Source organism: Eulemur rufifrons, chromosome 9, assembly GCF_041146395.1.
Source record: "Eulemur rufifrons isolate Redbay chromosome 9, OSU_ERuf_1, whole genome shotgun sequence".
In the NCBI taxonomy this organism is placed as follows: Eukaryota; Metazoa; Chordata; class Mammalia; order Primates; family Lemuridae; genus Eulemur; species Eulemur rufifrons.
The window spans coordinates 4,082,285-4,094,953 of record NC_090991.1 but is presented as its reverse complement, the minus strand read 5'-3'; the positions used below and the strand labels follow the sequence as shown (position 1 = coordinate 4,094,953).

The 12,669-nt window shown below is 41.1% G+C and overlaps 1 protein-coding gene across 1 annotated transcript; it reads left to right on the top strand.

The window, feature by feature from the left end:
* The first annotated feature begins 726 nt into the window (after positions 1–726).
* LOC138392594 (zinc finger protein 135-like) lies at positions 727–8,849 on the top strand. The gene is made up of 4 exons (XM_069483471.1): positions 727–736; positions 2,186–2,274; positions 4,333–4,480; positions 7,210–8,849. Exons 1-4 carry the CDS (start codon positions 727–729, stop codon positions 8,847–8,849), a joined length of 1,887 nt encoding a protein of 628 aa, XP_069339572.1.
* The last annotated feature ends 3,820 nt before the right edge of the window (positions 8,850–12,669 follow it).

Below are 12,669 nucleotides of genomic sequence, written 5' to 3'. Positions count from 1 at the left end.
AAGAATGGTAGTAATTTTACTAATATCACTCCCTTTTTATTTGAAGCTCTGAGAAAATGAGATGTCTTACCTCCATACTCTTTCCATTATGACAGCTGCCTCTCTGAAGGATGAGAGAGAGACAAGTCAGAGTCCCTGGAAGGAGATAAGGAAACGGGCGTGGAGAAGCTGATGATTTGATTTGATTTGGCATTATAGGACTTGGGAGAGCCCCAGGCCCTTGAACCTTCTGTGAGCTCAGGTGTAGAGCTGGGGCCTGCATCTGCAGGGTCCATGGACCTGCTGCCCAGTGTGGCAGAATTAAACAGTGCTCTTTCTTAAGGAACTACAAAGGGATGGGCCAGATCAGAAGGGACTTCTGTAATCTATTTCTGGTCTGTTTGTCTTTCCCATAACATCCTGCCTTCAGCCCCTCTAATTATCTGGAGGCCCTGGAACTTATGAGTTCTATCTCTACTTTACCCCCACGGATTGTCAGTGTCCAGCACAGGAAGGAGGGAGGCATCTTGTAGGGAAGTGGGGCTTTGGGAGTGTGATCAGACATACTGATTATACCTTTTTTCCCCCTATAAAACAATGTATAGAAAGAAAACCCCATAAAGTCTTGTTAATGTTGATATGCAGAAGGTATTGAGAATAATAATTAACTCATGATTAAATGACCTTTCCTGAGTGCTTATTCTGTACCAGATACTGGTTTGGGTCCTATATTTGCATTAATGCACAATGCAGCAAGGTAGGTACCATTATTATTTTTTAAAATGAGGAAACTGAAGCCCAGAAGAAACTTGCCTATGGTCATACAGAACCAACATTTAAGACAGGCAGGCAGACCCCAGGGCCAATGTTCTAGTGAGAAAGGATTATACGAGGCATGGACTTTAAAAAATTGTGAAACCCTGTACAGTTTATAATGACTGAGGACTAGAAATACTTCTTTCCCAAACGAATCCACAAGTTTGTTTTTTGTTTTTTTTTTTGAGACAGAGTCTCGCTTTGTTGCCCGGGCTAGAGTGAGTGCTGTGGCGTCAGCCTAGCTCACAGCAACCTCAAACTCCTGGGCTCAAGCGATCCTCCTGCCTCAGCCTCCCATGGAGCCGGGACTACAGGCATGGGCCACCATGCCCAGCTAATTTTTTCTATATATATATTTTAGTTGGCCAGATAATTTCTTTCTATTTTTAGCAGAGACGGGGGTCTCGCTCTTGCTCAGGCTGATCTTGAACTCCTGACCTCGAGCAATCCTCCCGCCTTGGCCTCCCAGAGTGCTGGGATTACAGGCGTGAGGCACTGTGCCTGGCCCACAAGTTTTAAGTATTGCTTTTTTGGAGATGGGGGAGGGACAATTAAAGAAATAATAAACTGTAGCATATCAGGAAAATATAGAAGTACATATAGAATAACATAAATAGCATGCAACCCTATGACCCAGAGGTAAGCTCAAAGAAATGCTCAGAGTTAATATGATCAGGAGTTTTCTCCCTGTGGCAAAAAATCAAAATGGGTAAGTAAATCATAAGCAGAAGTTTGCTTGATGGGCATGGACTTGGACAAAGGGAATGAAGTGGATTGTTCAATAATTCATTCACAATACTTTGGGTCTGCTGTGCCAGGTGCTTAGGATGCAGGGGTGAATGAGATGACACACTGCAATTTCGTGGATTGTGTGGTGGAACAGACCTAAGATGGCCACAGACTTACTGTGGGCTTGGAATACTTACGATGGGGTGGCTGAAGGTCTCTGTGACAGTGACTGCTGGGATGGGCACTGCTGCCTTTTGCGTCTGTGACTCCTTTTTCTTGTTCTATAAAGTTGGATAGTTTCTCCATTTGTGAGTAAAGGAGTTAAGGCTAGAGGTCTTTAAGCTCCTCTCCAGACTGAACATTGTTTTTTTTTTTTTTTTTTCTTTCTTTTGGTCACAGGGAATCTCATTCTCAGAGCAACAGCTCATGTAGATCCTGAACCCAGTTAATGGTTGTACTTTCCCTGATTAAGTTCACATTCATTCTGTCCTCTGGGTTTATCTTTGAAGCCTCATTGCTTAGATGTCTGCAAAATCCTTCAAACCAGCCATATGACAGCCAAGGTCAGGGGCACATTTTTATCATAAGTGGTTGTTTCTAATCTAATAGGTTTGAGATACATAAAGATGAACTGGATTCCTTTATATCGATTTCCTTCCAGCTCTGCCATCTAGAGATTCAGCCCTTTTCCAAAAGGGGTGTCTTGAGGAAGAAAACATGGCTTCTCTTTGCCAGACCACAAAGTCCCAGGTGAGTTGGGGGTTTTTCTCTTTTCCCTGGAATCTCATTTTAATTGCTGAAGCAAATAGATTTCTTTCTCTTAGCATGACCTTGTCAGCCCCATTAGCAGCAGCAGTTTGAAAAGATGGGATCAAGTGTGTGGGACGGACTACCAACCAGATGGTGTGTGGGTGCTCTTCTGTTGTGTGGGAGTAGCAGTAAGGGTCAGGAGGTATGGCGGACTCTCCCATTGACAGTATGGAAAAGGGAAGAGGAAGATGAAGCCTCCTTAGCAGATAATTGGGGAGGATGATTCCTAGAACATGGTAGGGTGAGAATCAAGCTTCTGCTTGTTTGCTTGAGACATTTGGTGTACACATGCAAAGGCACATGACACATTTCTTGCTTCCATCTGCTTGGAATCTCTTGGGGAGAAAATCTACGTGGCAAAAGTCAGCAAATTTATTGAGGGCCTACTCAATAATAAAGTGCTGTGGGGAAAATGCTGTATGAATTTTGAGGAACATGAGCAAGTGTGTCTGGCTGAGAAAGGTTTAGGAAAGCTTTATTCATTCAACCAGGATTTTAAAATCTTTTTAAGCGACTCCCAAGCCAATGAAGACAGTGAAATTTGAAGTGGGTCCTGCGACATGGGTAGATTCTTGGAAGATGTGTAGAAAGTCAGTGACATAAATGACTTGGAATCTAGGATACTGATTCCTGTCAAAGGAAAAAAAAGAAGCACATTGAAATCATGGATATGTTGTTCCACAAAAACTTAAAAGCCTTCTGAAACCCAAGTTCTTTCCTAGATATAGTTTGCAAGCTTGGTATATTTCTTAGTTTCTTACTTACCATGTCTCACTCTTAATTTAAGGAAGATAACGTTAAGGCCAGCTGAACAATAGGCTTGGTGGGAAGGCCACATCCTAAATCTGACATTTTCTTTTTTTTACAGGGCTAAGTCACTTTGTTTAGTCGAGAAGTTTTAGTGGGCCTTTGTTGCTCAAAGACAACTTATTTCCCACTGTTTGAGATCTAGAAACAGTTTGCTTTCCCAACCATATGAAGGCCCACGTTTCTGGACTCTGTATTCCATTTTATTTTGGCAAATTCTTTCCTGAGCTCAGCTCTTTCTTCTTTGCCAAACATATCTAGTAGATTCTACACAAACCAGAATTGTGGCTCTTTCCAACCTATTCCCCTGAAGCCACAGGCCCAGTGAGCATTAACTCTGCTCTCATGGTTACTAATTATTTTGCCAGTATATATCAAGAGTCTACATCTTTCTGGCCTTAAATATCCATTTCCTTGAAATCTGTCACCTGATAGTCAAGCCAATACCGCCTGTATATTTTAAGTTTTCATTACAATATCTCCCACTTCAAGTTGCTAATTTCTGAATTAGTTAGGGTTGGCTTATAATAACTTTTGTAACCAATAGAGCCAAAATATGTAATGGCCTTAATACAACAGAAGTATATTTCTTGCTCTCATAACCATATGACTAGTTCAACAGATTGATAGGATGGCCATTCAGGGACTTGAGCTATCTGAAGCTATCTTTACCACATGGCTTTCAAACTCTGGGGGCTCTGTCCATACCAACCAGTCAGAAGGGGAAAGCAACATGGAGAAACATATGTGAGTCAAGCCTGGAAATGGTACATATCACTTCTACTTGCACTCCATTGGCTAGAATCTCATGGCCACATCTAACTGCAGAGGAGGTTGGGAAATGTTTGTGTACCTGGAAAGGAGAGGAAGCAGTGTGTTTTCACGAACAGTTAGCAGCTCTGACACCTCTCAAACATTTAAGTTATTTAGAACTATTTTGCTGTTGTAAGCTGTAAATAGATATGATTCTTTGTTTATAACTCTTTCTCCATATTTCTGATGATTTTCTTATAATTTAGTTCTAAATATGAAACTACTATAAAATTATGACAAAAGGGTATACATGTTTTAAAATTCTTTAATATATGAGTCAATAAAATCTTGTCTTTGACACTATGAACATGGTTGGATCCATTTTCTCTCCATCCCATCCATCTCCCCTAATTCTGCCTCATTCAACCTTTTCTTCAGAACCCCATACAGGTGTTTCGGGGCTTTGTGTCATTCAAGGATGTGGCTGTGAACTTCACTGAGGAAGAATGGAGAGAACTGGACCCTGCTCAGAGAGTCTTGTACAGGGATGTAATGCTGGAGAACTATAGGAACCTGGTTTCCTTGGGTAAGCTTAGGTCCTTTAACCTCAGATCTACCTTTGGAGATACCTTTGCTTTCTAAAGATTCCCTTGTTCCTACTAGGGGATGATAACAAATGATGCTTTGGTTCTTTTTTCCTCCCAGAATCCAGATCAAATCCTTTATTTGTCACCTTATTTGGGTAGAAAATATTTAGTTGCTTTTGACAATTAGTAATCTTGTCTTCTGCTCTCTAACAGAGTGGAACTGAGGATGGGGTAGTACTTTGTCTTTTGAACTTACAATCACATTCCATTTTTTTCCCTTGAGTAGGATTTCGTTTTTCTAAACCTGATATCATCTCCCAGTTGGAACAAGCGGTAAACCCACGAAGACAAACGCTGGAGGGAGAAGTGCTAAGAAGCAGCTGTATATGTAAGTGAGAACAAGGCAGATTGCATCTTTTGAAATATGAGTTAGAATTGCTTCCCTAGATCCTCTAGGCCTGTAGAAAATGTTGAAGCCCACAAAGTCTCATTTTTACTTGACCATGTCAGAGTCCTGATAGCTTACCTCTCTACTTCCCAGCCTCAGGGGGGAGGTACTTCATCCTTAAAGTTATAACCCCAATGTTTAATCCAGAGATCACCTTTTTACCTCATCCCTGGGCATTTTATGAGGTTGTTTCCCTCCCCTGTTTATAGTTGGAGTCTCTCATTCATTTAGATTGTCCCCATCATACCTAGTTTTTTGCTACCTAAAAAATATGAACAGAATGAAAGAATTTGAATAATTTTAAGTCTGTAAAAGTGACTGATTTGCTGAGTAGGTTTGAGATATAAGGATGTAACAGACAAAGATAATTCCTGGGTTTCCTAGGTGTAGATGGATGGAAGTTTGCATCCCTGAGATGGAGAATACAGAGGGAGTAGCAAGTTTGGGGGGTGGAAGAAGAGTTCGGTTTATCTAAATTGTTTTAAATGTTTATGGCAGGTCTAAAACAGTGGTTCTCAAACAGGGACAATGTCCCTCAGAGGACATTTGGCAATAACTGAGGGGTACTGTGGGCATGTAGTGGGTAGAGGCCAGGGATGCTGCTAGCCACCCTCCGATACATAAGACAGTCCCCAACACAAAGACTTATCTGGCCAAAATGTCAAGAGTGCTGCAGTTGAGAAAATCTGGTCTAAGTGGTGATGTCTGGAGGCCAGATGAATTTAAGGAGGATATGTCAAATGTATCTTAGTAAAGAAAAGAATTCTCAAGTGGTGTTACAAATTTGGGAGTCATCTGAGAATAGATGGTAATTGAAGTGGTGGGAGTGGATGAAATTACCCAAAGATCATGAAAAGAGTTACAAGAGATCTTAGAACCCTAATGAACACAAACATTCAAATATCTGCAAAAATAAACTTTTGTGATATTTCAAGAGTAAATACATAGAGAAAAAAACTTGTCGCAAAAATAATAAAATGGTAATATTTTTAATAATGGGTGATAGCAATAAATATGTAAATTTTTGTATTTTTAAAATTTCTCAATATATCAATAATTAAAGGAAAGGGAGTCCAAAATGCATACTATGATTGGCCAGATCAAGGAGGAAAACCTGGTCAGAGTAATTGTCATGGAACCAGCAGAAGAGAGCATTTCAAGAAGGAGGGAAGGGGCTGACAGTGTTGCATGCTAGAAAGGTCAAGTAAAAAAGACCTGAAAAATGCCCATTAGACTTAATACTAACAGGTTGTTCCTTCTTTTTGGCTAACCTAACAGTGGATTAGTACCTCTGCTACCGCTTCTGTCTTCTATTTAACTTCCATTGCCTTCTTTTAACTTTCATTTTCCTACATTATATAAGGTTGCCAAATCCATATGCTAAGATTACTTGAAAAATAATTCTCAACTTAAGACATATGTGCTGTTTGTTTTACCCATAATACGGCTGAAAAAAACACAAAATCCCAACTTACAAAGTCCCACTTCACAGCAATAAACAGTATGTCATGTGGTTTATCAGTAATAAAGTTGAACTGGTACTCATAATAGGACTCATCCTTTAAAATTTCTGCAGTCCAAACTTTGACTCTATTTAAACCTTTGATTGGTGTGTGTGTGAGAGAGAGAGAGTGAGAGAGAGAGATTGAGATAGAATAAGAATGTGTTTTGGAAGGTTCAGAGCAAAGGAAAAAAGTGGAGGCTGAAGGAAATCTCTGGTAAATGGATAACACCCAGAGTAGCGAAGGAAAATATGGAAAATGATCTTATTGAATTGCATAGCAATCTAAGCAGTAATCAAGGAATTTTAGGAGGACTTTACAAGTGAGAGTGGAAGATGCAGGCCTTAAAGATGATCTAAGCTGGGGTGAACTTCAGACAAGGGGAGTGAGGAGGTGGTATCAGAAGCTAAGAAAAATTCCAGTGGTTCAGAGGCTAGGGGCAGTTGTCATGCCTAAGCATAGTATTGATCATTCCCCCATTGAGATCTCTGTAATACCTTACTTTATAGCATTCATCCTGCTTGAAATTATTTGATTAATACCCATCTTCCCCAATAGACTGTAAATTACAAAAGAGCTAGTACCATATTTGTTGAGTTAATCATTGAATCTTAGCACATAGCATAGTACCTAGCCCATAATAGGTATTCAATAAATTATTTTTTGACTGTTTGACTTACATTTGTGACTAATGTGATATTTATAGCATTATTATCTCATTCCCATTTTAGCCATTTCCTTCTTCTAGTACAGGGAACATTTTTACTTTTTTCCTCAGATTTGAAGAACAGAAAGTCAAAACCAAAGAAGGTATTTGATGAAAAAAAATCATACCAGGGGATAGATATGGAGAGGAACACAAAAGCTGATGCAAGAACCTCCAGTTTGAAAGAGTCCTGGGGATATGACAATTACTCAGAGAGCAAGCAGGTGACTCAAGAGAGATTCTGGAAACAAGCAACAGTTATTTGTGATAAAAGAACTTCTATAGCTTACAGTAACCCCAAATGTATTGAATTTGGGAGATATATTGGTCTGAAGTCAGACTTTCTTATACAATCAAGGCATCCTAAAAAAGAGAGACCTTACACATATGGTGCTCAGGGAAGGAGCTTCAGGCAGAATTCAGAATTAGCCAGACATCAGAAAGATAGCATAAATGAGAAAGTTCTTCAGTATAATGAATGTAGTAAAATTTTCAGTGATTCCTCAGTTTATATTCATCATTGCATAGTTCATACTGGAGAGAAAAATTTGGAATGTAATCAATATGAGAAGGCCTTTGGTTGTGGTGTACACTACGCTGAACATCAGAAAACTAGTATTCAAGAGAAATCTTATGAAGATAGAAAAGCTTATAACTGGAACTCATACTTTACGAGACATCGTAAGAGTATTCACAGTGGGAAGGACTATAACATGCAAGAAAGAGCCTTAGTTCAGAATATACCATTTATTCAACATCACAGAGTCCATAATGGAGAGAAACCTTATGAGTGTAGTGAGTGTAGAAAAACTTTCGGTAATTATTCAGCCCTTACAGTACATGAGAGAATTCATACTGGGGAGAAACCATATGCATGTAATGAATGTGGCAAAGCCTTTAATCACAGTTCATCTCTTATTCAACACCAGAGAATCCATACTAGAGAGAAACCCTATGAATGTAATGAATGTGGGAAGGCTTTTACTCAGATAATGCACTTTATTCAACATCAGCGAATTCACACTGGAGAGAAACCTTATGAGTGTAACACATGTGGTAAAGCTTTCAGTCATAATTCATCCCGTGTTGAACATCGGTATATTCATACTGGAGAGAAGCCCTATGAATGCAGTGAATGTGGGAAAGCTTTCAGTCACAACTCTTCCCTTATTGTCCATCAGTTTATTCACACTGGAGAGAAACCCTATGAATGTAATGAATGTGGTAAGGTCTTCAGTCAGAGCTCACACCTCTATCAACATGAGAGAACTCACACTGGAGAAAAACCTTATACCTGTAATGACTGTGGGAAAGCCTTTAGTGATCGGTCAGCCCTTATTCGACATCACAGAATTCATACTGGAGAAAAACCCTACAAATGTAAAGAATGTGGTAAGGCCTTCAGTCAGAGCTCAACCCTTATAAAACATACAAAAGTCCACACTGGAGAGAAACCCTACACTTGTGAAGACTGTGGGAAAGCCTTCAGCCAGAGTTCATCCCTTATTCAACATCAGAGGGTTCATACTGGAGAGAAACCATTTGAATGTCAGGAGTGTGGGAAAGCCTTTAGCAGAAGTGCCCATCTTAGTCAACATCAGAGGATCCACACTGGAGAGAAACCTTGTGAGTGCAACAAATGTGGCAGAGCTTTCAGGTGTAGTTCAGCCCTTATCAAACATCAGAGACTTCACAGTGGAGAATCTTCCTGAAAGTATGGACAAATTCATTCAGACTTTTCATTTTGTTAAATACCAAAGAATCATACTTTCACAGGTTGTTACAATTGTGATGCTTTTCTATTTTGAGGGAGAAGATCCCCCCAGCCCCATTTTCTCCTGCAAAAGATTAGCTGTGAGAATATCACAAATCCAAGTGAAGAAACACTGATCCAATATCTCAAATAGCCTAATAGACTCTAAACAGCAATCTTTATATGTGTATATGTGTATTTTTGTCTATACTTGAAAATGTCTGATGTCACCATGCACTGAGTTTTATCTCCTAACAGGAGGAATAAGCCAAGGAATTCTAGTTGTTAAAAAAATTGAGCTTGTTGCCTAATTTGTACTGATGGAAATAGTACCATGTCCAAACAAAATAGAGAAACTCCTGGTTAATTATATGTCCAAATACCACCTTCCTATAAATCTTTGCCCTAATGTATAGTCATTTCTATCCCCAGCACATACCCTCCTGTGGGCAGCTATTGTCTGCTTTACCTCATCCCACTGTTTTGTGATCACCCAACAGAGGATGATGGATCCAGTTAATAGGCCAAATGTCAAGACTGATGACACTTCATACACCAAGAGAATTTGAAGGAAAATTTATTATTCAAATCAGGGTGGATGCAAGCTGGTCCAAAATGGCATGAACAGAGAGGAGGTTGGGTCTTTTTAGTGGCTAGTGTGTGGAGCTAAAGAGCATCGCCAGGTATGCAATTGGGGGCTTCAAGCTTCTGCCAGTGCCAAGAGCTCAGGTGATGCCCATGGGTTTCATTTTCTAAAGTCTGAGACGTGGGGTGGGGAGAAAAGTGTGGAAGCTCGATGCTATCAGTGGCCAGACGTCAAAAATAGAGTCAAACTCTTTGTTACATTTGGTTTCTCAGAAAATCTTTGTTCACTCATCTCAAAATAGCTCCTTAAATGTTGTGTTTTTTGTTGACAAGGAATCTGTTTTGCTTTTTCCATCTCTCCCTTCTTAGGGTTTTTTTTCTTTTCCTTTTCCTTAAGGTTGAAATTATAACTAGCACTTCTCAGAAAGTAAGCACCATTTACCCTGGAAACTGACAGCCTTATACAGGAACTGTTGTCTCATACAATCCTGACAGGAGAGTTGGGGAGGAATGAGCCAACACTTTTAGAAAACATTTTAGGAAAAAATAGCCTTATCAATTTGTATCAAACTATCACCAGATTGAATTACTTGGGGTTGTCTGAAGAAAATTCCTATATGTGGCTTTAAGAAACTTTATTACTGTAATTCGGGGACCCTTCGCTACCTTTCACCTTAGCGCAGCTCCTCCCCTCCCCCCTACGTGCCCTCCGTGGAGATCCCCTAGAGTCTAGACTGTTTCCCGTTGATGTCTCCTGTCCACAGAATTCATGTAGAGCCCGAGCTCTTGGTGTGGGTTCACGGACTAGGGGAGGGAGCCACCCAGGGAGCCGCCCGGCACTCTATGGCTCCGCAGCGGCTAGGCTGTGGACTCCAAGATGGCGACCACCTGTCTGCAGATCGCTGGCGCTGGGGGTGAATGTTCGGGGTCTGGCAGGCACTGGAGCCGGGAGCCTGGCGAGCACAGAAGTCCACAGTAGCTCCCCAGCTAGAGGGCCGCCGAAAAAGAAAAAAAAAAAAAAATCTGTAGTTCGGCGACCCTTCGCTGCTTTTCGCCTTAGCGCAGCTCCATCCCTCCCCACTAATTGCTATCTTGGTGGAGATCCCCTAGAGTCTAAGCTGTTTCCCATTGATGTCTCCTGTCCACAGAGCTCCATGTCTCCCGCGGTGATTCTGCACCGACTTCAGGCAGGTCCCCAATTAAGTGGGTGTGGGGATCAGTGGGGAGAACAAGCCGCTTTCTTGTGGGGCTGAACCCACCTCACTCATTGGTGAGGTGGGTACAGCTGTCCCACACTCTGCTGTCTATTGTCCGTCCCGCACTCTCCAGATTTTCGCGATCTTATTTCCCCATTCACCTCGGTCTTTTCTTGCTCTCTGTGTCCCACGTTGATTCTCTGTGGATTCACACCGCTGTTCTTGCAGGGGAGCGATCCTCTAGCATTGTGGTAGGCCGAGATCCATGCCTTCCTCTCCGGGAGCACGAATCCAGGAGGTCACCTCCACTCCACCATCACAGGACCCCCCCAGCAATAGAATATTCTGTATTTGTGTACTTACTGTTATCAGTGAGTTTTATACCTCCAGATGATTTCTTATTGTTCATTAATGTCATTTTCTTTCATATTGAAGAATTCCTTTTAGCATTTCTTGTAGGACAGGTCTGTGGTTGATGAAATCCCTCAGCTTTTGTTTGTCTGGGAAAGTCTTTATCTTTCCTTAATGTTTGAAGGATATTTTTGCAGGATATAATATTCTAGTGTTAAGGTTTTTCTTCTTTTGCACTTTGAAGTCATGCCGCTCTCTTCTGGCCTGTTAAGATTTCCACTGAGAAGTCTGCTGCCAGATGTGTTCTTTTATGTTATTTTTTTCTTTTTTTTTCTTTCTCTCTCTACCTCCATTTTTTTTTTTTTTTAAAACAAAGTCTTGCTCTGTTGCTCATGCTAGAGTACTGTGGCATCAGCCTAGGTCACAGCAACCTCAAACTCCTGGGCTCAAGCAATCCTCCTGCCTCAGCCTCCCGAGTAGCTGGGACTACAGGCACACACCACCATGCCCAGCTAATTTTTTTTTTTTTTTATTTTTAGTTGTCTGGCTAATGTCCTCCTATTTTTAGTAGAGACAGGGTTTCACTCTTGCTGAGGCTGGTCTTGAACTCCTGACCTCAAGCGATCCTCCCACCACAGTCTCCCAGAGTGCTAGGATTACAGGCGTGAACCACCACATGTGGCCTCTACCTCCTTTTTATGACCAATAACTTTTAGATTTTCCCTTTTGAGGCTATTTTCTTGATATTGTAGGTATGCTTTATTCTTTTTTCTCTTCCCACTGTGTATTTTTAAATATCTTGTCTTTAAGCTCACTTATTCTTTCTTCTGCTCAGTTCTGCTGTTGAGAGACTCTGATGCAATTTTCATTTTGTCAATTGTCAGTTCATAATTTTGGAGGTTGAGATTTCTGCTGAATGCAAAATCCAGGTGTGAGGAAGGAAATTAAGACACATGTTATGACATGAATGGACTTTGAGGACATTATGCCAAGTGAGATAAGCCAGTCATAAAAGGACAAACACTGTATGATGTTGCTTATGTGAGGTACCTCGAGTAGTCAAATTTATAGAGACAGGGAGTAGAATGGTGGTTTCCAGGGGTGCAGGGAGGGCCAATGAGGAGTTATTGGTTAATGGGCACAGAGTTTCAGTTTTGCAAGATGAAAACAGTTATGGAGATGAGTGATCGTGATGGTTACCCAATCATGTGAATGTACTTAATGCGACTGAGCTGCACACTTAAAAATGATTAAGATGGTAAATTTTATGTTATTTGTATTTTATATTGTGTGTATTTAGGTGTATTTCAACACAATTGAAAATAAAAAGAAATCCTAGTGTGCCCATAGGGTGTGGGTGGCAGGAAGCATTAAGACTTAGAAGTTCTGATGATAACAGAGTTGGGGTGGGGGCAGGCTGGTAGAAGACGCCAGGAGGAGCAGAGGGGGTGGCACTTCAGGACAGCACATGCATCAGGGGAGCAGGCTTTGCCAGGGACTGGAGTGGTGGTCTGGGTGCTGTGATGGGGGGGCCTGAGGAGGGCTCCCATCCCACCTGGCTCTGAGATAAGGCGGTGTGAGAAGGAACAGTGGCAGTTCACAGGTGGCAGGAGAAACAGTGTATTTAGGGGACAGTGTCTTTAAGGC

Bases quoted from the DNA above. Each gene is read 5' to 3' on its own strand.
- LOC138392594 (XM_069483471.1), top strand. The intron at 2,275-4,332 runs GTGAGTTGGGGG...CCTTTTCTTCAG, and splicing joins GCCAGACCACAAAGTCCCAG to AACCCCATACAGGTGTTTCG. The intron at 4,481-7,209 runs GTAAGCTTAGGT...TTTTTTCCTCAG, and splicing joins TAGGAACCTGGTTTCCTTGG to ATTTGAAGAACAGAAAGTCA.